Source organism: Cantharellus anzutake, assembly GCF_015039405.1.
Source record: "Cantharellus anzutake strain C23 chromosome Unknown EI90scaffold_16, whole genome shotgun sequence".
NCBI lineage: Eukaryota > Fungi > Basidiomycota > Agaricomycetes > Cantharellales > Hydnaceae > Cantharellus > Cantharellus anzutake.
Window position 1 is genome coordinate 1,343,890 of NW_024066966.1, and position 24,768 is coordinate 1,368,657.

The 24,768-nt window shown below is 48.4% G+C and overlaps 9 protein-coding genes and 1 non-coding gene across 10 annotated transcripts; 9 read left to right on the top strand and 1 right to left on the bottom strand.

Annotated features, from left to right (window-relative positions):
• Window positions 1–1,511: 1,511 nt before the first annotated feature.
• EI90DRAFT_3051812 (major facilitator superfamily domain-containing protein) lies at window positions 1,512–4,405 on the top strand. The gene is made up of 8 exons (XM_039059881.1): window positions 1,512–2,052; window positions 2,103–2,174; window positions 2,228–2,319; window positions 2,378–2,495; window positions 2,549–2,645; window positions 2,703–3,412; window positions 3,469–3,681; window positions 3,744–4,405. The coding sequence occupies exons 1-8, from the start codon at window positions 1,891–1,893 to the stop codon at window positions 4,092–4,094; spliced, it is 1,815 nt and encodes a 604-aa protein (XP_038918062.1). The 5' UTR covers window positions 1,512–1,890; the 3' UTR covers window positions 4,095–4,405.
• A 585-nt stretch (window positions 4,406–4,990) lies between these two features.
• EI90DRAFT_3051814 (uncharacterized protein) lies at window positions 4,991–5,298 on the top strand. Its single transcript, XM_039059882.1, has 3 exons — window positions 4,991–5,112; window positions 5,169–5,227; window positions 5,279–5,298. Exons 1-2 carry the CDS (start codon window positions 4,997–4,999, stop codon window positions 5,224–5,226), a joined length of 174 nt encoding a protein of 57 aa, XP_038918063.1. The 5' UTR covers window positions 4,991–4,996; the 3' UTR covers window position 5,227; window positions 5,279–5,298.
• Window positions 5,299–6,437: 1,139 nt separating this feature from the next.
• On the top strand, window positions 6,438–7,567 carry EI90DRAFT_537263 (uncharacterized protein). The gene is made up of 8 exons (XM_039067753.1): window positions 6,438–6,512; window positions 6,569–6,726; window positions 6,779–6,844; window positions 6,901–6,906; window positions 6,957–7,010; window positions 7,069–7,081; window positions 7,132–7,373; window positions 7,445–7,567. The coding sequence occupies exons 1-8, from the start codon at window positions 6,501–6,503 to the stop codon at window positions 7,464–7,466; spliced, it is 573 nt and encodes a 190-aa protein (XP_038918064.1). The 5' UTR covers window positions 6,438–6,500; the 3' UTR covers window positions 7,467–7,567.
• Window positions 7,568–8,169: 602 nt separating this feature from the next.
• EI90DRAFT_2970777 (uncharacterized protein) lies at window positions 8,170–9,002 on the bottom strand. Its single transcript, XM_039055699.1, has 3 exons — window positions 8,858–9,002; window positions 8,710–8,796; window positions 8,170–8,653 (listed from the first exon to the last, which is right to left on the bottom strand). The coding sequence occupies exons 1-3, from the start codon at window positions 8,858–8,860 to the stop codon at window positions 8,477–8,479; spliced, it is 267 nt and encodes an 88-aa protein (XP_038918065.1). The 5' UTR covers window positions 8,861–9,002; the 3' UTR covers window positions 8,170–8,476.
• On the top strand, window positions 8,929–13,888 carry EI90DRAFT_3153616 (TRAPP II complex). The gene is made up of 15 exons (XM_039065875.1): window positions 8,929–9,143; window positions 9,200–9,597; window positions 9,645–9,976; window positions 10,026–10,143; window positions 10,200–11,079; window positions 11,133–11,319; window positions 11,373–11,496; window positions 11,552–11,640; window positions 11,694–12,119; window positions 12,169–12,426; window positions 12,484–12,830; window positions 12,893–12,944; window positions 13,001–13,187; window positions 13,238–13,499; window positions 13,559–13,888. The coding sequence occupies exons 1-15, from the start codon at window positions 8,984–8,986 to the stop codon at window positions 13,843–13,845; spliced, it is 4,107 nt and encodes a 1,368-aa protein (XP_038918066.1). The 5' UTR covers window positions 8,929–8,983; the 3' UTR covers window positions 13,846–13,888.
• Window positions 13,889–13,982: 94 nt separating this feature from the next.
• Window positions 13,983–15,911, top strand: EI90DRAFT_3051823 (NAD(P)-binding protein). Its single transcript, XM_039059883.1, has 11 exons — window positions 13,983–14,164; window positions 14,218–14,280; window positions 14,337–14,418; window positions 14,481–14,577; window positions 14,647–14,802; window positions 14,856–14,887; window positions 14,959–14,968; window positions 15,021–15,164; window positions 15,221–15,324; window positions 15,390–15,502; window positions 15,555–15,911. Exons 1-11 carry the CDS (start codon window positions 14,115–14,117, stop codon window positions 15,709–15,711), a joined length of 1,008 nt encoding a protein of 335 aa, XP_038918067.1. The 5' UTR covers window positions 13,983–14,114; the 3' UTR covers window positions 15,712–15,911.
• Window positions 15,912–17,813: 1,902 nt separating this feature from the next.
• EI90DRAFT_t109 lies at window positions 17,814–17,915 on the top strand. Its single transcript has one exon. It is a non-coding gene; the product is annotated as a tRNA-Leu (tRNA).
• A 1,906-nt stretch (window positions 17,916–19,821) lies between these two features.
• On the top strand, window positions 19,822–21,273 carry EI90DRAFT_3121648 (putative glycogen synthase kinase 3 alpha; the record flags this gene model as incomplete). Its single annotated transcript, XM_039063425.1, has 5 exons — window positions 19,822–20,043; window positions 20,115–20,198; window positions 20,275–20,817; window positions 20,888–21,074; window positions 21,140–21,273. 5 exons carry the CDS (start codon window positions 19,822–19,824, stop codon window positions 21,271–21,273), a joined length of 1,170 nt encoding a protein of 389 aa, XP_038918068.1.
• EI90DRAFT_537622 (uncharacterized protein) lies at window positions 21,073–21,711 on the top strand. The gene has a single exon (XM_039067755.1). It carries the CDS (start codon window positions 21,278–21,280, stop codon window positions 21,623–21,625), a length of 348 nt encoding a protein of 115 aa, XP_038918069.1. The 5' UTR covers window positions 21,073–21,277; the 3' UTR covers window positions 21,626–21,711.
• Window positions 21,712–21,775: 64 nt separating this feature from the next.
• EI90DRAFT_3051841 (WD40 repeat-like protein) lies at window positions 21,776–24,387 on the top strand. Its single transcript, XM_039059884.1, has 4 exons — window positions 21,776–22,044; window positions 22,125–22,282; window positions 22,378–23,967; window positions 24,036–24,387. Exons 1-4 carry the CDS (start codon window positions 21,969–21,971, stop codon window positions 24,183–24,185), a joined length of 1,974 nt encoding a protein of 657 aa, XP_038918070.1. The 5' UTR covers window positions 21,776–21,968; the 3' UTR covers window positions 24,186–24,387.
• Window positions 24,388–24,768: the final 381 nt, after the last annotated feature.

Consider the following 24,768-nt stretch of genomic DNA (forward strand, 5'->3'; position numbering starts at 1 on the left):
TTCCGTAGTCGTTGACCTCTCACCCAAAGGACAAAGTACAAGGATACCACCCGACCAGTCAACCCAAAGCAGTCCCGGTCAAAGCTCAGCACGGAGGTCAACAATGAGTTGAGGTTGACCGTCGCAGATCTGAGATACTATTTCAACGCCCGGGTGGCCTACCTAGCAATGGGCGCTGGAGGAAATAAGGAAACAGAGTAGATAATGAATGCAGCTTGATCGGTACGGAATGTGAATTGCCGTGAGGCACTAGAGAGTGCACCTGCGATGAAGTCCTAAAAAGGATGCAGTCAGTAGAATAGGGAGCTCGCCCATGATGAAGTCCATCCCTTGAAGTAGTACCAAGAACATAGAAAGGGCTGCAGTATCTGGGATCTCTCAGCAGGCGGAGTTTCAATGGCAGCTACAGAACAGTTGTTGGAATATCGACCACGGTAAGCACTAAGCTCGTAAACGCACGCTTCCGTTGTTGTGAATGAATGAGTAATAGCTACGACGGCGTCTCAGACCTAAATATATGGATGGATTTTCGATAAGAGCAGGGGTAGTGTTCATGGTATCAAGGTTTGAATAAAGGAACCATTCGCAAAGCCGAGGCGACCGATCTCATGAGGGCCTGTCTCCTGTGTACCCAGTGCAATCATGATAAAAGCATCACACCAGTAAAGGCGAAGGGAAAGCCTAGAAGGGGCGGTCGGGTGCCAGATAGATCGAGATCCTGTTTCTCGCTCGGTTTTTAACGCTGAGTTGGGGCTTGATGGTTTGGTCAGAACGAAAGGAGAAAAGATATGCGCAATGGACACTTCACCACTGAGAAAAGATGCCGAATGGATCCTCGGGGGAGTGGTGGCAGCGAAGGAGGCGCAATGAGTCATGACGGTGATGAAAACATCTCAAATATCTGCCCCTGCGCAATATCGCCGACATGCCTCCAGATAACCTTGAAGGCATTCCATACTTTTACGGCCAATTGGTCGACTCAGAACCGAAGTGCGGCATCCCTATGTAACCGTGACCTATTATGTTCATCGAAACGCCTAGTAGGGCTCTGGCGATTGCAACGGAAATGACGCTAGGTACACACTAACATTGCACTCGCAAATAATGCAAGATCCGAATCAATGCATCCATGATTGGTCATGCTGGCTGCAAAGCACGCTGATTATGATATTATTGATTGCACACCCTTTCCATTTACCGTCAAGAACGCGCCCAAGAGCTTTTCGGACACATAGTGGACCCACCATAGTCCAGACACTGATGGCGCGAAATTGCCATTGACTCCCCAATTTAACATACTTCAGTAGTTGGTTGAGATTGCTATACGAGAAGCCCTCGGTAATGTTAAACACACAGGCCACATGAGCTTTTAGGACCCTTAGCAGGAGAGGTACCGCAGTTTGCACAGAAGTCGTTGACACTTAAATCTAATCCCCATGTAGCCTCGGGCGTGACAAGTCGCCCGATAAGCGGAGTCCCAGAAGAATGAATGCAACATCAGGACCCTGACTCAGATGCACAGCCTGACATTTCTTCACACCTAATCGCTCACTGATAAGGTGTCTTCCTGTCATTCAAACAGAATCAGTACGTCTAAAGAGGAACCCATTCTTACAGTAGTTGCTCGATCCGTGCTTGCTTTGGCTTCTAAGGAGCCCTCGCCTTTGGACGTCCTGGATAGCTTTCATCCCACGTCTTGCTGATAGTAATCCGTTTCATCCTTGTTTGTACCCTATTGTCAGCCCGCTAAGTATTGGTTTACTGCCCCGCAGTATTTCAATGGGATCTTACCTTGGTGCACTTTTCTCATGATCAACCGCATAAGAGTTCCAAGGAACCTCGTACGGTATGCCCCCTTGACGTCGGGCTGGCATATCCACACCCTGCGGCATGCCTCTCACAGTATCACCACGTGGAATTCTCTCCCCCTCGGTGGCTACTGGTCATTCTCAGCCATCAGAACAACAGCATAGAGGTTTTAGAGAATTTTGGAAATGCTGGCGCCTTCCGATAAAAGTGATGATCGCTTTGTTCTTCCCGATCTTTCTTCAGGTACACTCTTCCGTGACTTCATGTGATTGACGTGCTGACAGAACACCCAGACCCTGGATTACACTGTCGTTGCCAGCGCCCAACCTCATATAGCTTCCGCATTTAACAGTTTGGACATGGAGGCGAGCGCCCCCCTTTCTCACCCACGCTCTGGCCTAAGACGACCCATCTATAGTGCTGGGTCGGAGCAAGCTATTTTGTCACCAGCACCGCTTTCCTCCTTGTGTTCGCCAATCTCACAAATATTTTCGGGCGGTATGCTACCATGTAAGACCCTATCTAAGCACTGCTTGTTACGCCATCTAACACAAACGGATCGGCACAGTCAATTGTCCCTAATCGTCTTCGCGATTGGATCAGCCCTCTCAGCTGCAGCCCAAAGCATGCCCATGCTCTTAGCTGGTCGGGGAATATCAGGAGTCGGAACTGCTGCTCTCATGACCGTAAGCCAATCAAGCTCTAGGTTCGGAGCGCTCATGGATGTGACAAACTTCAGGCTACACGCGTCGTTTTCGGGAATACCAGGAATATTCGAGACAATTCAATACACGCAACCATGATATCTATGCTATTTTCTGTTGGTTATTCTACAGGTCTCAGTTCATCCTCGTTCCTACTGTCTGCTCCGCAACTTAAGTTGTTTTTCGTAGGTCCTGTCATTGGTGGAGCCATGTCCGCAATCTCGTTCCGCTGGATCTTTGCCATCAACCTACCTATTGTCACTGCGAGCTTGATTCTTGTTTTCCTCCTCCTTTGGGATGAGCTTCCTGGGCCCCAGCACGATCCTCGTGATGACCTTCCTGGACGTGCCAGACCAAATAGGCATAAGCTTCTTGTTCGACTCTCTAAAGTTGATTGGATAGGCTCATTCACTTTTGTTTCTGCCAACGTCCTCATTCTACTTGGGCTGAATTCGGGATCTTCGCGCGGATGGGACCAAGGTGGGGTCATCGCAACTCTCGTAGTTGGAGGCATCCTGCTTTTGGTATTTTTCTCCTGGGGGTTCTACCTTGGGCGATACGAAATCACCCCCAACGCGGATGGGACAATGAGGCCGTACTCAGCTTCCTCGATTACGGGTGGAGAAGATGTTTTACCGAGGAAACCTCCACGTCTCATCGCCCACACGGTCCGCATGTTACCTCTTTACATTTTCAAGACCTACAATGTAGCTGCCGTTTGTACTGCTTCCATTGCTATTGGCATGCTTCTGTGCAGCTGCTTCTACTTTATGACCATTTATTTCAACATCGCGGCTGGTTACTCCAGTACAAAGTCCGGAGCGCAACTTCTATACTTCCAACCCGGCCTTGGTGTCGGATTCTACCTCTCCATGGTACTTGTCCATCGCTTCAAGCAGGTAATTAATTTAAATTCCGGTCTCCCACTTATAACGATGCTGACATCGTGCGATAGCCCAAGTACGTTCTTTCATTCGGGCAGCTCCTTCAGCCCATTGGTGTTGGGCTCTTGGGGATGGCGTTAGGCAACGAGAATATGGCGGGGATTATCAGTTCCCTATCAATTTGTGGCGTCAGTGTGGGCATGACGTTCGGAACTGCCGAGATGGTTGCACGTTTTGCGCTTGGGGATGAACATATGGTTGTTGTAGTGACCCTGAACATCTTCGTGGGCCTTTCTCATTCCGCGCTCAGATCAGACGGATACTTAGAAGAATAATCTTGTTTCAGTTCCTAATGCTGGGAGGCACAGTTGGTCTTGCTCAACAATACGCGGTACTCGAGTCGAAAGCTCGATCCTACATTGACTACCTCAAAACTACGCACCAAATCTCCTTGTCCGATGCCGCTACTATCGCCAGTCGGGAACAAGGCAACGGGATCAACCAACTCCCTTCTCATCTCAAGTCGTTCGTCCAAGATGCGTATCGATATGGGAGTAAATGGGCGGTTTACTCGATCGTACCATGGCTTGTCATCGGAACACTGCTATGCCTGTTTATGGATGGCATCAAGGTTTCGGACTTGACGGGCGATGTCGTAATCGACGAACGTGAGGCAGGATCACATTCACAGCACTAGCACTGGCGATAGAATCAACCTGGAGCCAATAATTGCGAGAGGGTGGGGACAAGGTTGGTGGAGATGATGCGTGAACAAGGCTTAGATAGGCCCTTTCAGGGCTGACGACCGTTTGTTAGTCTGGCATATCATCCGGCTCGTGATGACAAAAAGCGCAGAACGACACCCGGAGCATGGGGGCAATTCCAGAATGGCATCGCTATATCACTGGACAGCATTCTGATCCCAGGCCTCAATATCCATGTGTCGATGTCCTGTACATGTTTGTTGTCAAACTTTGATAACCCTGCTCATATGCGATTGACCACGCGGTAGTCGCACCTATTAACACAGTGCCATCGATTAAAGGTCACTAAATGAGAATGACAGCGGCATGACTTGTGACGCCTAAAGTAGTATTTGCTGTATATATATAAACGCATCGCAAGCTCGGCCAATGATTAGGCAATCGGAGGTTCCGAAAAGAAGTACGTAGGACTAGACGCGTGAACTATATAACATAAGTGTACAATGAGTACAACAGCGTTAACAGATATACGATGGAATTGTATTACTTCTAAGAGAGCTGAGGGAAAGGGAAAAATCAGCGTATCTTGTATCTTATCCTGGCACCGACATCGCTTGTATGGAACAAGTGTCGTTGACCACGATGATTTCCAACAAACAACTTTCTTATTGTATAAAATGTTTCGTATCTTGTGCCCGCATGCAGATACATACTCATAAATGCATGATCATTTATATTATAACTCTGTCCAGTAAATAGTAGAGCTATCATCTCCTAAGTCTATCCACGCAGCAGATAGCGGAGTGAACTGGTCTGTAGAGATAGAACAGGCGACTCGAAGGCTAGCAGATAACAGGGTTTATTTCAAGGTCATACGTCAACAGAGCGCAGGTACATGACTAATCAAACGACATTGGTTACTTGCAGGCAGCTTAATGTACAAAGAACGCGGAAGGGGCTGCAATCTCTGGGGTTGCTCAGCAGGTGCAGCTCCCCTTGGGGCAATGGCAGCTACAGCACAGTTGTTTGAATATTGACGTCGATGAGTAATAAGCTCCTAAACGTACCCATCCTTGCAATGACAATGGTCCGCGTCACAGTGACGGTCGACTGGGAATTCCATGATCTGATTGCGGGGGTAAGGAAAGCTTGCAGTGGACAAGATCGAGACACATACGTTCGACATGACCAAGACTTGGTTTCGCAGTGATGAGAGATGCTCAGAGGAGGGTTAAGAGGAGGTGGTTGGGGTGCCGTTGGGGCGATATTTATACTCTTCCGTTTGTATGTGGAACGATCAGGCGCAGGTCACTTAGAGTTATCCCACACACTTGGGACCAGGTTTGTTGAAATTACACCCATCATGTGTTGATACTAGTTATTCCGTTCCTTCGCTTGGTCCGTCATCTGATCCTTGATATTGAGACAATAAGACAAATATCTGCCGCATGGATAGAGAGACTTGCAGAATTGCATGAAGCCTAGGTCGCGGCTACTTCAACATGATAAGATGATTTGTCAGAATGATAAGTCGGCTGGTGGACTATGGGTAGACAACGGCCCGGTTCTCCCTGGACAACGCGCAGGTTCCGCGAGCGAATGACATCCCCAGACAGCGCGAAAAGGCATAGGAAAACCTATTCTCTGAGCGAGCCTCAACATGCAGAGTCCAGGATCTAAATCTTGAGACGCCAAACAGACAGTATTGCAGAGTAAGCAGAACCGACGCCGCATTACGAAAAATGTTCACAGTTCAACGGTATGCGTTGCGCAGCGGTTTTTTGGATGTAGAGCAATAGCATATCGGTGAGAAGGCTCAACTCATGACTGTCTTACCAATCATTACCAACAACCCGATACCCGTTTACCATTTTTCGATGTTTCACCGCTTCACGCCGCTCATTGATCGCTTTTATGTTTCGTATTCATCGTTGATATTTTCTCCTATCCTATTGACTAGAATCAAGTACGAACCAATGGGAGGTAACGGGAGAGCGAGGAGTGAGATGCAACCAATCAGGTGTAGCGTGCCCGGGCTTTAAGCATAAAGTAGACATCCTGATGACGACGTTATTGTCGTCCTGTTTTCCCTTGTCGAGTGTGCTAAAGCTTGAGAACGCTGTGTTCCAGTTACTTAAAAGTGAAGATCACCATATCAGAAGTTCTCGGACACTCCAACGCAGTTCGTAGTTGTTGGAAGACATGAGTGGAGGCGCCTTTTATTGTCAGGAGTCTATCCTGTGAATGATGCAGGATAGCCTGACAAATGAGGGGGAGCTCAGTGTTCTTGCAATCTCGTTCATCGGGTCGGGGACCCGTGACCGTGACGATTGCATGTAATTCAATTGCCGCAACTTCGTCCGGCGAAACACGTTTTGCAACAATCGCGTCAATCATCAATGCCTCCCAAGGTAGTTCATCTCCTTGTCCGTTACTATGGACTTCCGAATAATATACGGAATTACAGAGAAAGCGGAATGCTGAAAGCGACACTCAGTCTATTGCACCCTCAACCCGTTCCACGCGTGCATCGACACGCGCCACAACCGCGTCCGAAGCAAATAATGAGGTTGTGGCAGCTAAGAAACCACGAATGACTAGGAAGGCGTCGACCAAAAAACCGGCGTGCGTGAGAACATCCCACTGATTGGTTCACAATGCCCACCTTCTTTTACAGCGTAAGTCAATCTTCTGAGGATGAACCAAATGGGGATGTCGAAGCGTCCCCAAAAAAAAGGAGAGGGTAAGTAAGCCAGTTGTTGATTATGGGGTTCTCCCAATGACTTATAACCCTTAAAGGAAAACGTCAGTCATCCTCCTGACCCATCCAGTTTACGCTCTCACACCACTGGCAGTGCCACAGTGACGAAGAGTGCTGCTAACAAGAAATCTGCTGCACCTTCAAAGCCGTATGCAAAACCTTCTACTGTGTGAACGCCAACCTGTCTGACCCTTTCATCCCTGCAGTGTTGACCCATTAGTGAGCTGCGTCTTCAGAACAAATATTGCGGTCCTAAATGTCTATGGTAGCAACCGGGGACATACACTAAGGAAAGGGCACTTGAGTTGTTCAAAAAATACGCAGAAAACGAGGATGATGTGGAACCTGGTGCCGAACCAAATATATCACCAGATGGCGTTATGTCATTATATCAAGACGCAAATGTCTCTCTCGAAGGCGTACAACCCCTCATATTTTCCTGGATATGTAAATCCAACGCGATGGGTAGCATTAAGCAGAATGAGTGGATGGAAGGCATGGGGACTTTGCAGTAGGTTCAATTCACCGGTTGATGTTGAAGGCTCTTGTGCCTAATCGTTACTCATAGGGTGGATACTGTAGAGAAGTTATCCATGGCGCTTAATGATATCGAAAACCAGCTTTATCAAAGAGGTTCCGTTGTCGGTCCAAACGATAACCCCGAGGACCCATATCGCAAAGCGAAACTGCGCGAGATTCATGCAGGTCCTGAGGAAGCGTTCCGGGACTTTTACTTCTCTGCTTTCAGCCTTGGTAGGATTGGGTAAGTCTATACACTTTCCTGGATAGCACTTTCGCAACAACTTCATTCCTCAAATACAGCACCAATCGGAATATTGACATAGATGTGAGCCCAATTTTTGGCATATTGTCCCCCATGTCTACATCACCCCCTCCCCCAGACTGCCTTGGCCTTTTGGAATGCAATCCTTAAGCCCAAGTTCCCACATATCACTGATTTTACGGATTACATTACAGTTAGTATGGATCATCCTCATCCTCTGCACGCCTTAATGTGGTTTTACCAGGAAATGAATAAGAACGAGGCTGCTAAGATGTACAAAGCTGTCACGAAAGATCTTTGGAGGATGGTGGGTCAATTTTTTTTCAAAGTTCAGAGTTCCTCTGTATCCTTATTCTGTACAGCTTTACAGGTTTCTTCAGGACGTCCAACCTGATTTCTCTGACTACAATGCAGATTCGGTACGTCGTGACTTAGAGGGATCCGAAGGCGGACTCAGAATCCCTACTCCCAGGAGTGGCCCAGTGCCATCGATGCCTATGTTGATTGGAAGAAAACTCAGGAGAAATAGGGTACTTGCAGGATTCTTCGCCCCTTATACTTGTTCCTCGGTCTTACTACTTTCGCCAACTTTCTCTTTCACTTTCCATCCAGCATTTGACTCGCCATGCACGCACTTGCATTCGTTCCATTGCATTGTATGACTATAATCCACCGCACGAACCCACTCTGGAGATCTGATGTATCTATGGGTGGCGTAATTAATGACAATCTACTGAGAGGGGCTAGGTTAACTCTGCAATTGCATTCAACTTGGGTGGTCAGCAAACCTGTGAGGCTAGAACAAAGTTTCAACAGACAGCTATTACGTATCAAGCCTGTTTCACGGCATTCTTCTCTCGTCTTTTCCTTCCCTCCTTAATTAGGACAGAACCGATGAACGCGCCAACAGCAGAGAGACCAACGACAAGCAGGAATGCAGGGATGCGCACTGCCCACTCTCGGGGTGGGAAATGATTGTGTATAGGGTGTTCTGGAGGAAAGAATGGCTGAGGAGGCGAGGATCAATACAGTGATGAGGTCGGTTGCAGGGCTCTGCACTTACCAAAATCAAGGCCCAGAGTGTATAGTAAACAAAGACTATTACGGCAACTAGAAGTGCGCCAGCGCCTACAAGCTTATCGGATGCGGCCTGGACATCTCAAAAGTCATCAATTTCAAACATATTCGAGGATGAGCGTGGGGGCGCTTACCATAGCGCCTAGTTTCGGGCAGGATTGAATTGTGATCTGGCCGCTGCAGAATTCGGAACGAGGCGTGACGCGTCTGATTCCGTTGGCTCGGTGAACTTTGGGCACAAATTACTTGTGCTCTAACTTATGGATATTGGTCAATTTGCCTCCATTGCGCAGATTCGCATCCTTTTAGTCCCTGTGGGATCCATCCGGCGTTCTGCTTTCGAGAAATATTCTGGTCTTGTGAGATCATTCGAGCATATTCGACTCGGTGATATTCCCCCAGATACTAGAGAGGATAAAAGTGCGGGTGGACGGTTCTACCTGCATCTTTTTGCGACTTATTCTAGCCTATATTAGACCGGTTTCTCCCTTCACCCTTAGCTTCGGGTAATCTCCATCTTTCCTTCCTCACGCATCCACCTCCGACATGGCGTTCGGCATTCAATTTATTTCGAATCTCGTCGTTCCCTCTTGCAGTAATCGGAATAGCGGATTGCACTTCAGGCGCAACAGCATCTTCGCTGGTCGCAGAATTTAAGGCGGACCTCTCTACTTTGCTCCCAGATGGTTTACCATTCCCATTTACCACTAAATGCTTAGCTTTTGAGGAGGGCGAAGGAAATGCCAATATGAATCTATCTACTTCTACGAGCGAGTTAGTTACGATACCTAGCCTGATGGGCAACAAGCAAGTCTATGTTGGGACGTTGTTGGCAGAGCTTTGTCACGACATCATAGTTGAATTTCCGTCCATTGTCAGTGCATCTGTCTGTGCGTTGTTCAGTATCTAACTGGGTGGCAGGTTCGATGCATAGACACCCCGCACGGTCTCGACACGTTGAACAGCGAAATACTCCCCCGTTTAGGCCGAATAGGTGGAGTGTACTATTTGCACAGAAGCGCCGAAAACCCTGTAGAGCCGGTAAGGAATGGTGGTCAACGCTCGGGAACGCCTTCATCCAATCCAGCAGCCGATCGTGTCACTTCCGGAATGGCCAGCTCCCCGACTAAACTCTCTGTGCCCCCGGCTGCCAAAAAGCGCAACAGTGCTGGAGGGTATAATAGCGGCCGGCTTGCAAAGACCTTGGGAGATTTATACCTTCTTTCAGGAAAGCTGTCTGACGCCAGCTACTGGTGTGTTTAGCCCAGTCACTATATGGAAACCCTGTAACATTTTCTGAAGGTATACTGAAGCGGTATCTCTTTTCCGCGCTGCTCAAGATACAATATGGAATGCGTCTGCTTTGGAAGGTCAATGTATTGTGGAGGTTCTGGAGGCTTGGAATATGGGTGAATCCTTGGTAAGTCGTCCGAACCCTGTAGTTATCAGATGCAACTGAAATAGCAACGATTTGAGCACGCTTCCCTTGGGGGAAATGTGTTAGCGGATCCCTGGGCAAATATCTCCGATAAGATGGGGCAGGCCATTAACTTGTATTCGCGGGCAGCACCGACTAATCCATCCCCCGCCAATACCATATTTCCTTTGGATAACGAGCATTCCTCTATTGTTTTTCTTTACATCTCCGCCGTTCTCCGATACTCCCACCTCCTCTTGTGTATCTGGTCTTCTAAAGGCTGGAATCCATTATCTGTATCATCAGCCTTTTCGACAACCCTTCCCCCGACTTTCTCACCCGACAAACCAAGTATTGGAACTCTTTATCGGATGTCTGCGCTTTCCAACATAACGAGATCCTTTATTGGCCAAGTTGTTGCTCAGTGCCATGGTCCATTTCTTCTGCATTTGCAACCTTCGGATATAATCTTTGTTTTCTCTGTCATGGCGAAGTACTACTCTGGCTTAGGATTTCGGAGAAAAGAAGCATATGTTCTTCGGGAACTTCAGGCAGCTCTTGTGGATCTGATTGTCCTCGGACGAGAAGAATCTCGAAGTGATGTTTCAGAAGTGATGTCTGGTTACACTCGTAGTCTGGAAATTAATCCAGACGACCCCACTCTACCCTTCAGCCAGCCTGGATCGGTCGCGCGACGCGATCAGGATAATGAAGAAGGGAATACAAGTGTACTCAGGATCACCCAACACATTGCTGCTGTCTATGGTATCGACCTCCAAGCTGTGAAGCTTGTTGATGGATTGGAAATAGATGCCGATCACTCGACTGATGCCATGCAGCCTTCACATCTAGATCCTCGAAACGTAGTTCAATATGGCTGGCCGGAGTTGCAGGTTGGCGTGGTACGAGAGGCTACTGCGGTAACGGAGGCGCTTCCGGGCAAGTGTTTTTTCAAGCTCCGAATTGGGTGCGCCCATTAATGCCTATATCAGATCACGCTTCAAAGGCACAATTTTCTCTTTCGACGATTAAGCAGCTGCATCAGCACCTCACGGCAAGTGAGCAACAGCATCTCCATGACAGCGCCGCTCGAGGGTTGAATACAGTGAGAAGAAGAGGAGGGCGCCAGCGAATCGAGTTCTGGCCCGATAATCTGATTATCAGGCTCGATGTTATTCCGTAAGCCTCGATTTTTTTCATGATGGTAGAGACATTCAAGATTTTTTGATTAGCTTAACTCCTCATAAACATCCAATTGAGCAATCGTGGAAGCGGCTTGAGACCTCTACAAGTGCTTCGACTGCTAAAGGTCCATTCATTTATGAGCCGAAGGGCAAAAAAGCCAGTACTGCCCATGCAAGTAATTATATTCCGCGACGAAGTTGTGTTATAATTTAATATTACGGTGCAGGTCGCCGTGCAAAACGAGGCACTGGAGTTCGAAGTGCTTCTCCGAAATCCTTATCATTTTGACCTGGAAGTTCAGAGCATCTTTTTAAGGTGGCTCCAAACTTCTTTCTCATTTCCTATTGATGATTAAAGTTGTTTCTCAGCACAACTGGCTTGGAGTTTCAAACGCAGCCGCATCCAACAGTGGCTCCAGCTGATTCTGAAATCGTTGTTGTCCTCAGTGGGATCCCCCTGGAAACTGGGACGCTCACTATCCGTGGATGTTTTCTACAGCTTCCAGGAGGGGCTCCAAAGGAGATGCTTGTACCTCTTCCTGAGGATGATGACACTCGACTGTCTGTGCAGAGACTTTCCGGGATTGACAATGATTCAGACCGTATTAAGTACGCGGGTCTGGAGAGCAACCACCTAGTTTCCTCCCGAGGAGAGATGGCTTACAAATCCAAGCGAGCCTCGCAAACGCCCTCTCTGCGATTTCTCCAAGTTCAAATTACTCCTGAACAACCATTGTTACGTCTACGAAGATCATCCATAGTCCATGGCTCCCTGATGATGTTTAGTGGTGAACGGTGCGCAACGGTTTATTGTATGTGATGACCAATACTGACATGCTATCAGGTCTTCCATACATCTGACAGTAGAGAATATTTCCACTCTCCCCGTTGATTTCCATAGGCTCACCTTTGAGGACTCCACTATAGCGTCTGCCCAGCAAACTCTAGACGAAGGGGATATGTCGGTAGCGGAGGCGTATGAGGCAGAATATGAGTTGTTACGGCGGCCATTCTTAAGCTGGGACCCTACCGAAGACCGTAGAGTGATAGCGCCAGGGGCTACATTAAACCTCAAAGTTGCATGTTATGGGAAACTCAATTGGTATGCCCGATTACGCCCACAGGCTCGCCCCTAATTGAACTGCTGTCATTGTACTAGCACGTCCGGAACAATCCACCTTTCGTATGCTTACGCTGACCGACATCAGTCGAATGAAACCTCTCCGGAGAGCAGTAGTTCACTTTCCGACATTTTCCATCTACGACAAATCCAATACCCTGTCAATGTTACCGTTTATCATACGCTGGAATGCAACAATCTCGACATTATACCACATCACACCTTCCAAGCGCTTCCGCCCTTGGATGGCGACATATCTGAAGAAGGTCCGGGTCGGCGGGAGCTGATGGAAGTGGGAGAACCAGGCGAATATTGCTTGGTGTTTGTAGATGTAAGCAATGTGTTTGGGATGCCATTCAATGCGACTTTAACTCGGCACCAAGCGGGTAATGCCACTATCCCGTTGTTCTTATTCGTTGCGCTGATACAGTCTCTTTTTCGCGCGAAGACACCCCAGATGCATCCATCACTCGTGTTGTATCTCCAGGCTCGACAGTGAGGTAGCTCACTCATTATTACTTACACAGAGTGCTCCGATCTCATGCTTTGCACTCAGACTCTTCCTTCCGGTGAAGCGTTTCGTGTTATCCTCGCAGGATTGCACGGCTCCGATTCCTGCTTTGACTAATCGGCAGTTTGTCGTTTCGAAGGAGAAGCTGAGCCAGGAGGAAGAAAGGCTTCAAAGGGAGCTCTTTTGGTATCGCGAAGAGCTTTTCAAGATGATTGAAGCAACATGGACAGAGGTTAGATTGCTTACCTCAAATCCTCTCGTTGTGAGCTTAGTGAATTGCAGGATGCAACGCACCGCTCGGGGATTATCTCGCTTAGATCTCAGCGTTTGACACTTCTCATGTACGAGTCATTACGCCGAGATTGCATCATTATCGAAACTGGTTTCGAGACGATGCATACAGAAGCCGGAACTGCTGAGACAAGCCTGACCGATACCGAGAAAACACGGCTCACTAGCTCGTTGCCTTTCCGAGGTCGGAATTCGTGGCGCGTGGAATTATGTGAAATGGTACATCTTGTTATACGCGTGCGCAATGAACTTGGTGAATACTGTATCTCTGTATTTTGGTACAAATTCTCTCACGACTCACCAACTATCTAGATCGTCCCTGTCGGCTCAGTCTTACTTGTCGTCCTGTCCATCCTACTCCAAGCGAACACGCTATATTTGATGGATGGTTATCAAACAATCTTCTCGGTGTGCTGCAGCCTGGTGACAGCACGACAAAGACCTTCGCCGTCGTTTTTGTTGCGGAAGGCACGTTCAACTTCCGCGTCGACGTCGAGGAGCTGGATTTAAAGGAAGGAACTCCCCTCCGCGAGTTAGGACGATACCCTGCAATGTCGAGTAGATTCGTGACTGCAATTGTGGAGGAAGGTTCCAGGTGAATTTGAGTTCGGCATTGTAATTCTGATCTGGGCTACCTTTTGGACTTAATGATATCATTATGAGATGTCAGCTTTATGAATACTTTCTGGGTGTATCGTCCGATCCGTCAGGGCGATGTTTCCATGTCCATGCGGAGCTCCGGCATCTCCGGCGCCATGTAGCCGGGTCGGCGGTTTGCATGCGCAATGCTCGGATGTTTGAGTTGGCTGCCTCCCACCTCACTGTTGTTTGGAAAGACTTACTCGAGCTGTAATACCTATAGCATATCATGAAAGCTTTCCAGGTCACCAAGTTTGCTCACCCGAAAGACATCCTGCCGTGGGTTTCAATGCTTCCATAATGACACAGTAATCCTCATACCCCCAATTCAGAAGCGATAACGTCCCAGCACCAGAGCTTGCACCAAATGAGATACTTGTTGACGTCTATTCGGCGTATGTCTTGTGCTAGCCTGCCCCTAGTCGCACTCGCTCACTCACCTTGGCGTCAGAGGATTAAATTTCTTCGATATTTTACAAGCCACTGGGAAATACCAAAATCAGCCACCAATGCCGTTTATTCTTGGGTCAGAGGTGCGAAATTGTCCACCGCTGTGCATTTTTGGGTGACTCATGCATACGTTCTTGCGTTCAAGTTCGCTGGGAGAATTTCTAAGAACTCACCTATCCCCCCTGGTTGTTCATTTAAGCCGGGTGACAAGATCTTTGGGTCAGCCCAAGGTTCATATGCTGGTGTGTTGCACGTTAGCCTTGAAGGACTCATAGACTCACTCGCTGACAGTGGATTCCCTTACGTTTCAGAACAGGTTGCAGTGGATGTGTCACGATGCTACCCAATCCCCAACGGAATGTCGTATGACCAAGCTGCTGGCCTATTCCTTACTTGGCCAACTGCATATGAGGGATTAACAGGGAGGGGGGGCATCAAGTCTGGAGATTGGGTGCTCGTCCATGGGGGTTCGTCTGCCCTTGAGAGAGACGTTACTTAGTGATTCACCTTCTAACCTTAGCTGCTGGCGGTGTGGGGTTGTGTGCCGTTCAGGTGAAGTGTGCCATCGTATGAAACCTGTCAACTATTGTTTAAATGCCAATGGGTGTCTCCTACTCATTCAGATCGCCAAAGGTAGGAACTGTATGCGCCATCACAGCGGTTCCTAATCGCCTCTTTGGTTTAGCATTGGGAGGCAAAGTGATTGCCACGGCTGGCTCACCTTCCAAGTTGGAAGTGTCTCTCCGGTACGGAGCTGACCACGCCATCAACTATAGGCAGCCGAACTGGCAAAAGGAGGTATTAAAAATCACTGGCGGGAAAGGAGTCGGTGGGTTCGATGACCATGAGCTTCACTCGCTGCAGACCCATTTCATTTTTTGGTAGATATCATTTACGACCCTGTGGGATTGATCAAGGATTCCTTGAAATGCATAGCTTGGAAGGGCCGTGCCCTCGTGATAGGATTTGCTGGAGGCCAAATTGAGAAGGTACAGTTGTGATTCCATATGAATCTCTAGGAGTTGTCACTGATCTTGAAGGTTACCGTCACCAGCTACCCCTTAATCTCGTTCTATTAAAAAACATATCTATCGTTGGCCTTCACTGGGGAGAGTACCTTAAGAAGGATGTCAGTCGCCCTCCGGAAGTATGGAAAGAGCTTTTTGAGTGAGTGTGCCATCATCCAATGACCCCCAATATAGTAATCCTTCTCGTCCAGATTATGGAAATCCAAAAGGTGCACTCCAATTGCGTACCCTCAAGTGTTCCATGGCCTAGAGGGCGTTTCGCAGGGTCTGGTAGCGGTTGAGAACCGTGAGACGTGGGGAAAGGCAGTTGTTAAGTTGCGTGATGAAAACCTGTCTGCGAAGTTGTAGTATTCTCGTGGGGGCGATTTGCTAATGAGATGAAGAACAGTTCGAATAATTGCAATTGGTTCTTGCTCAAAGCTTCGTTTTATATCCCAGCTGCTGTATCTAATAGATATCAGGACCAGCACCAAGCGCTCATCCTGCAAGACGGGTGGCAAATCCTTCATCGTATGTACTGCCATGCACGGCTCGCACATGAAAACAGCACGATGTGGGCCCAGAAATGCGGAGTTGTCCCAGAAGTACTGACTTGGTCCTTTCGAGAGAGAGCAGTGGTTGATCAAAAATCAGACAATTTGGCACCCTCAGCTTCAACTACCGGGGCGAGTAGGTTTTCATCGCCGTGTCTAGTTTTCGATTCGAGATCTAAGACGCCTGTTAATGACATGTGGAGCCTACGTATACAATCCTAATGACTACTGCTCTGGATTCGCGCCTGAGGGAAATAAAGTTTGTTCAGTTCAAGGTGGTAACACTATTCATCGACTCCGAGTCCAGTCGCCCTTCGCCCTCAAGTTCGTGATGTCGTGTCTCCCAGGAACCGGCTTGGATCAGGCTAGGCTCAGTTTTCAAGTTGTCAAAGCCACTGCCTGTGAAAATCTGAACACCATATCAGTGCCATTAGGTATCGTGCTCTCAGCTCACAAGTTGCTTATATACATCTCTGAGTGGCACAAAGGGACAAAGCACTAACAACAATGAAATCTTTAGTTTTGTTTCAACGAGAAGACATGTTTCGGATTCCTAGACAACGGTGGACTGTACCATTAAGATCAAAAGAAGATTCGCCAGCATGGGCTCCCTTTCACGACGGGCCTCCACTCGGATCGTTGCTTAGCTCGCCTTGATCAAGTCTACCTTCTCAAACCCTCCCACGGAAACTTTGAAATTCAACCAGAAACTAGCGTCAATCCGTGTAACCAGCGGCCTTGGTGTGTGTTGAATACATTGAGTGAACCAGGAAAGAAGGCACACGATAGAACGGCACCTCAACATGACAGCGCACATGGCACGCTGACACCCAACTTCCACGCCGAAAGCTCAATCCCTTGGGGAACTTCTTGATGCCCCTAGCGGTGTTCTGAAGGATGCCAGGATTATTCTCCCACACAAGATCCGCTGACTTGGGCAAAGAAGAGCCGCACTTGGCCAAAATGCCTCGACATGCCACAGTTCATCATATCAATGCACTTAGTTATTAGTTATCTGTAACCAAAAGTTCATACCATTTATGATTAAACATTCGATCGGCGTGCTAGAGGCGGGACTATTTTTGGAACGGATTCCCTGCCTCCATGCACATGTTCCGCTCAATAAATATGAGATTGAAGGTTGATTATCCGATGCACGCTGAGATTGCGGAGTGGACAAGAGTGCTTGCAGCAACCCATACCCTGATACCAATTAGCATCGCTGCTGACGGTGGCTGGCCGGAGAGAGCGACCAGTGAGACGACTTAAGAGGGAGCTAAACTGGAGATGTAATCGGTGAAGCCGGCACGGCTGCAAATGAACTTTCCCTTCCCTCCATGATAGGTGTAGCGTCTCGTGGCAATTCTGCTGCAAACCTATTAGAGGCATGACTTCCTGAAGGATACACCATGAAATCGCAATTGCAGCGGACGGGGGAAAGCCTTATTCACCGCTCAAATTAACAACACAACTGACCTGGTTCGGGGCATGCTGAGAGAATCCGACTCCTTGAATAAGGGCCGCTTAATCGTAAACAGCCCTGCAATCGACGGCACGCTGGCCCACGTCTGCCATGATTCTCGGATCAGGGGATCGATCCTTATCGGGCGAACGCCTGTGGAGATTCACTGATAAGATAACCCTGCATATTAGCCACCGTACTGGAAATGTCCACACGCGTTTGACCATACCATGACACCATGAAGCAGGCACATGCATGTGAAGGCATTTGGTTGTCACAAGACACCAACAAGACACGCTGGAACAGCTCAACTTGAGCATATCAGACACGCGGGCATTCAGGCTGGCAATCTCGATTGATGGCGTTGATTTGCGGGTTGACTTAGGGGTAGAGGCCCAAGCGCATCGGGATGCTGTAAGGCTCTATTATGATCAAGCTGGAACTCCTGTTTCGGCGGTGATTTGCCCGAGTGGTTAAGGGGGAGGTCTTAAGTTAAGGCAATTTTTAATTGCAATCCTCTGCAGCGATGCGCGTGAGTTCGAACCTCACAGTCACCACCATTTACTTTTGCGGTGCTACCTTTTCGTAAAGGTGGGTGGCGCCGCTCCCGCCGCCATATGTATCATCGCTGTTCCATCTAGGGACTCCACTAGTTGAATCGGTTCAGGCGTAATTAAGTGCGCGACAAGTCTCTATCTTCCGCCGCAGTGGTGCTAATCCCAAGCTGTGTCCTGAGCTGATGGAGTGGATTCAGTTGGCTATGATAGAGCACCTGAGCGCCACCACCAACTTCCTAGCGATTGCAAGACTTCATCGTCCCGCGTGACAGTCGCTGGTAGGTGCATTGATATCTTGATCTTCATGCAAGCCGCACAACTGCCTCACCCCAGTTCTCGAAGCTTCTTGATTACGATGGGCCTTCAGGGGATTGATGCCGCACTTCTCGAGAGGTACATGCGAATAAACAAGTTACAAGGTTGCTGTTCGTGAGAGAATTCACTCGATCGAGAGGGGGCCCTAGTCAGGAGGAAAAAATAATCAGTTCTTGGAGCATTCTAAGATCGACTATCAGCTGCGAAGCCTTCGCCCTCAGAGTTTTCGACATAGAAACACAAGTACTATAGCCTGTTATCCTCCGCAATAAGGTAATAAGCACGATCGCCAAGTTCAGACCTGGAACGATTTCGCACCTGCATGTACGCATGTGCGCCTTTGAATGACCGCCAATTTGAACAACGAGGAGCGAATTCTCAAGCGATCAATCATTACAGAAGTGGGAGGCTCTCACAAGACGGGTACGCGGAATTAAGATCCTTCGGATACCAGAACTTCGAACTGGGTTAACTTGGATGAGGGAAACGTGGCCCACGACAAATTTGGCCTTGAAGGGATTTCCTTTGAATATACAGAAAACAGGGGAGACTTGTCCGGGAAGGGCACGCAACAATATGGACTGGACTAACATTAACTTGGTGACTGCTGTGAGAAAGTGATATGAAATTCATTCGTACCCGTTATGGACCCACATGCCGCGCTGTAATGTGCACCCATCAGCGTGTTCGGAAGCCCCTTTCTGAAGAACTCACTGCTTTCGTGCGAAGGAAGAATTAGGGTCATACATCTGTCCATGGAAATTTTTGGTACTTCCTGGGCGCGGAAACTGCGGCAAGATGATACAGCCAAGTCTCATGTCTACGCCCAATGAACTTGACAGTACTGATCGGCCATAGAGAGTCAGATATAGATTAGCGAAGACGCATGGCATAATAATGAATTCGAACCATGATCAAGAGACAATATGAAGAGACTGCAGCTTGCTTTGACCAGCTGTTTTTAGTGCTCCAAAACGATGTGTTTGAGGGTGAAAGGGATAGAGGCCCCTGTTTCGGGAAAGAGGGAGCTATTGGTGTGGTGAGAACGTATCAATTTAATTGCATTGGAGGGGTGGAGACGTTGCTTGAGACAACTTCAATCCCTATCAACACGAAAGACCAGACAAGAGCCTCACATCGATGTACCGCTGTCGCTACCGCTGTTTGCGAAGCGTGTGCAATCTTCCCATATTCACAGTCCTTCGATCTGCCTTGTTTGGGTGGGTCGCGTGAGGCGAGGGGCATTAACTAACTGAATTGAAGTTGGGATCACGAGGACATCCGGGAAAGGGATCTCACTCAACTTGCCTTACTCCTCTCTTCCTCCTTCATCGTTTCTCTTGATTCTTACCTGAAAGCGTCCCCTCTCAACCACCCTTACCCCCCCTTTACAGCGTATCTGTCCTGCAATCATGAACCACGGCCCCATAAATGGCGTAAAGATCTCAGGTAATTCCGTTGCGTCCGGCTTGCGTTAAGATGCTGTGTGCACTCAACTTCCTGTTTGACTTCTTGTGGATTGCTATCTTTTTGCTATTCAATACCCCGTTATTTGCCCCTTCTCAATTCGTTTTGGTACTCTGGCTTCCTCATGCCGCTCCGCAACAACGCAGCCCTCGACGATCCGAACAAAGTCGTCAAAGTAGTCGCCTGCGATGGCAAGACAGGGGAACAGAAGGACATCCAGTACACAAATTGCAAGATTATCGGCAATGGTTCTTTTGGCGTTGTTTTCCAGGCTCGTCTTATTGGTGCTTCGCAGTCTGACGAAGACATTGCTATCAAGAAAGTTTTACAAGACAAACGTTTCAAGGTGAGTGCGTGCGCTCCAGCGCTTGCCATAGCGTTAGCTCCCCGGGATCGCTAATGTTCCCTTGCTCTTAGAATCGAGAGCTGCAGATAATGCGATTAGTGTCGCATCCAAACGTGGTAGATCTCAAGGCGTTTTTCTACTCCAATGGCGACAAGGTGTGTTTGACATTGCTGATCCATCCTTTCCCCTTGCCCTGCTGACCTTCTGGGCCTGGGCGTTGTGTGGGTATAGAAAGATGAGGTGTATCTTAATCTCGTCCTTGAATACGTCCCAGAAACAGTCTACCGCGCCTCGCGCCACTACGTCAAACTGAAGCAGCCAATGCCCACATTGCAAATCAAGCTCTACATGTACCAACTTCTGCGATCCCTGGCATACATCCACTCTGTCGGCATCTGCCATCGCGATATCAAGCCCCAGAACTTGCTCCTCAACCCTGCAACTGGTGTCCTTAAACTATGCGACTTTGGCTCTGCAAAAATCCTTGTTGCTGGCGAGCCAAATGTGAGCTACATCTGCTCGCGGTACTACCGGGCACCGGAGCTTATTTTTGGTGCCACCAATTACTCGACCAACATTGATATCTGGTCGACGGGCTGTGTCATGGCTGAGCTGATGCTCGGGCAACCTCTTTTCCCAGGGGAGAGTGGGATCGATCAGCTCGTGGAAATCATTAAAGTGCTCGGTACCCCTACACGTGAACAGATCAAGACAATGAATCCGAACTACATGGAACACAAGTTCCCTCAAATCAAGCCTCATCCGTTCTCCAAGGTTTGTGCGCAGCTACTCAGTATAACGATTCTCATTTTTTCTCAACGATGGGGAACATTTTAATTGATAGGTCTTTAGGCCGCGAACCCCTGTCGAGGCTATTGACCTCGTTTCGCGCCTCTTGGAGTACACCCCGTCTGCTCGATTAAGCGCAATCGAAGCAATGTGCCATCCCTTCTTTGACGATCTTCGACAAGAAGCGACAAAAATGCCGAACGGAAAAGACTTACCTTTACTCTTCAATTTCACGCGTGAAGGTCGGTCTTCTATCTCCACCCTTCTCGCTTCTTCCCATTTTAATGTGCTATTCCTTTCCCTTCAGAGCTCTCCATTCGACCGGACCTAAACCGCCAGCTCGTTCCACCATTCTGTGAACCCGAGCTAGCGTCAAGGGGCATTGATTTGAATAATTTTAAGCCGATACCTCTGGAAGAGCTTCGAATCTCGCTTGACTGAGATTATGGACATCATTTTTCCTATCTTAACGTGTTGTCTGTTTTTGTTAGCGCAGGAACCAATCTTGGTGTTATCTATCCACGGGAGGTTGTTGGCCGTGCCATGCGCTTACCCCACAGAAATACGATTGTTTTTTTTACCCTATCGATCGATCCCCTTGCATCTCATCACCCTCGATTCCGAAAGTATTTTCTGCTGCTGCCTTGTAGCCTCATCCTGTCCCGCCCGATTTTTTTCTGTTTTTCTGTTACCTGCCTTTCATAAAGTTTTTAACATGGTACATGCTGTGCGGTGTTGCTCTCTCAGTCTGCTTTTTTTGCCTTGCCGGTTCTTACCTTGGTTCTTTCTTTAACTTGGCGCAAGTTTATATGTAACGCAACAAGTCTTTCACGCCGCCAACAGAAATACTACTAGGATTTTCAAAAAGCAAAAACAAGAAAAAAAAAATTGGAGGGGAATTAGCCGGCTTAATTGAATTCACAGGGACAGGATTACGTAAGTGACCCATGTCGACACCGCGCCATTCAACTTGCGACTTGATTGCGCGATGAATTGCATATAAGGGAACGTTTCGTTCTCCTCTCTTTACCATTTCCACACGTTCATCAGTGTTACCTCGCGGCGGACGGCCCCCACCCTAGCTACTTTTAGGCACATTGATTGCACCTTGATTTCCCACCGATAACGTCTAGCACATGGAAGACATTCAGCAACAGCTTTCCTGTAACACGCTGCCCTTTCCCTCCAATCTCCCTCATACTGCTCGACCAGGTAGGTTCGAGCCACGCTCGCTTGTCCCTCAGCCTGAGGAAGCAAGCGGCAGCAAACGGGACAACTCGCCGTTCATGGAGAAAATCGACCTCATGGTGACAATACTCATACTCCCATTCGACATTCCACTACGGCAGCCACTATTGCTTCTGGGCTTTTCAATCGACCACCTCCACGTCAGCTTTGTGTTAGGCACAAAAGAATGGCTGATGAAGGGGTGAGTCTAAAGCTTCAAAAGGTTTGTTGATTCTTGAATCGAGATTGAGTTATTGAGGATTTAAGCGCTCACTGGAATGGCTTTAATTTTCGATCCCCTTGCTGCTTACCGAACAGTCTCTTGATTCCCTGCCTGTCTCAGAGCGGGAAACCGTCAGCACCTTATGGTCCATGTTCAGTTCTTCGACCCACGCACACCGGCAGATCATCCTACAAGGGTTACTCACCATGTGTTGTTCAAGTCAACTATCTCTGCTTAACGAACAAGTTCCGCAATTACTTCGTATCGACCCATTCCTCGCTTTTCCACGAGAGGTCTCCTTGCAAGTGCTGAAGTATCTTGACGCCACTTCACTCACACGCGCCGCCCGGGTGTCGAAACTTTGGAAATCTATTGCGTATGATGACATTTTGTGGAGAAACATGTGCGAGCAACATATAGAGAAGACCTGCACACGGTGCGGTTGGGGACTGCCTTTGCTCGAGAGAAAGCGACTCAAGGCGCGGAAAATGCAAGCCGCAAGTTCGCCTTCTCCCGGGTTCGAAAAGCGTCAGTCTTGCGATGGGGATGGGTCGGCGTCCGGCGGTTCACCTTCGGCCAAACGACGGAAACTATCTGAGTCTCCAGATCCCGTGCCACAATCGAGCCCAGCAGCGTGCATCTCCGCTGTCCTAGACACTCCGACGAGACCCTGGAAGGAGGTGTATAGTGAGCGGGTAAAAGTGGAGAAGAATTGGCGTCATGGGAAGTACTTCGTGCGGACCCTAAAGGGGCACACGAATGGCGTTATGTGTCTGCAGTACAGCGATACGCTCAGCCATCCAAATTTCCCAATCCTGATGACAGGGTCGTTCGATCGGACTGTTCGCATATGGAATGTAGAGACGGGTCGAGAGATCGGATGTCTTCGTGGTCATCAAAGGGCGATTCGTGCGTTACAGTTTGACGAAGCGAAACTCATCACCGGATCCATGGATAAGACGCTGAAAATCTGGAATTGGCGAACCGGAGAATGCATACGCACCCTCGAAGGGCATGCGGAGGGTGTCATCTGCCTGACTTTCGATGACGATGTGCTTGTGAGCGGGAGCGTTGATGCTACAGTGAGAATTTGGAATTTCCGAACCGGAGCGTTCCATACGCTTCGTGGACATCGGGACTGGATTAATGCCGTTGTGCTTTGGGATGGGAAACCTGTCCCAACTCCTGGCGATTGCGATGTGTCCGATATCGATTCGGCGAAACTGCTTTTCAGTGCTTCGGATGATGGAGCCATTCGCTTATGGGACCTGCCGACGAGGGAATGCATTAGGGAGTTTACCGGACATATGGCGCAAGTACAAAGTATCAAACTCGCATATGTTGAGGATGACGACGGTGGGTCCGAGAGCGGATCGATTCCCAGCCTTCATCTTGGCCCCCCCGTTACCCGTCCTGTCACTCATTGGGAGGAAAGGGCCGCAGCGCATCTAAATGAGGGAGAATCTACACCTCTTACTTCCACTGCTGTCGGGGAGCTATTTTCCCCACGGAAACGTGGCCCCTATGCTGTTCTGATGTCGGGAAGCTTGGACAACACGATGAAGATGTGGGACATAGAATCCGCAACCTGTTTGAAGACGTATTTTGGGCATATCGAGGGCTTGTGGGCCGTTGATGTAGATAAAAGACATCTAGTATCAGCTAGTCATGATCGAACAATCAAGGTGCGTTTCAAATGCTTGTCCGACGCCGTTCAGAACTAATGCGGGTATTCTCTCTGACGATATAATAGATTTGGAATCGCGAAGAGGCACTGTGCAGGCATACTCTTGTTGGGCATCGGGCTGCCGCAACGTGTCTTAAAATCACCGATGATAAAATCTTTTCTGGTAGCGACGATGGAGACATCAGAATCTGGTGTTTCGCCCCTGAAGGTTCCTGATTGGCTGTTATAACCCTGGCCTGGATTTAGCTCTTTCTATTTTCCCCTTTGTTTCTCCGTGGAAAAATTTCGCTGGCATCATCACCAGCATCATCCCCCCCTTCTGCGCATCTGTGATACCGCACATCATGATTTAAGCCTCATTTTTGGGAAATTGTAACGTAATGTTAATTTTAATGGAATCTTAGCTTGAGATTACGCGAGGACCTGCGGTATACATTCCTGTCGTGCTATAACCATACCTTTGGTAATGTAACGACAACTGAGGTGGCTGCAAGGTAAATGTTATCCCCTGCCACATGTGTAGATCAAAAGATGTGGAGTTGGCGTCCCTGATTAGGATATCTAACCCTTGGTCATCGGATGATTCTATCTAGCGACGTGCCCGGACACAGAAACTCAGTGCGCATAATTAGTGTCCCGCACGCCAATCGGGTTTGAGAATTAATTAACACGACGCGATTTCCTTGCTATGAATCAGGGTATCCTCAGTTGGGACTACAAGAATAGGTTTGATGAACAGATACACCCAGTCCATTTGTAAGACGTAGCATAGTTGACTCTGCAGAATGATTCGTGTTGC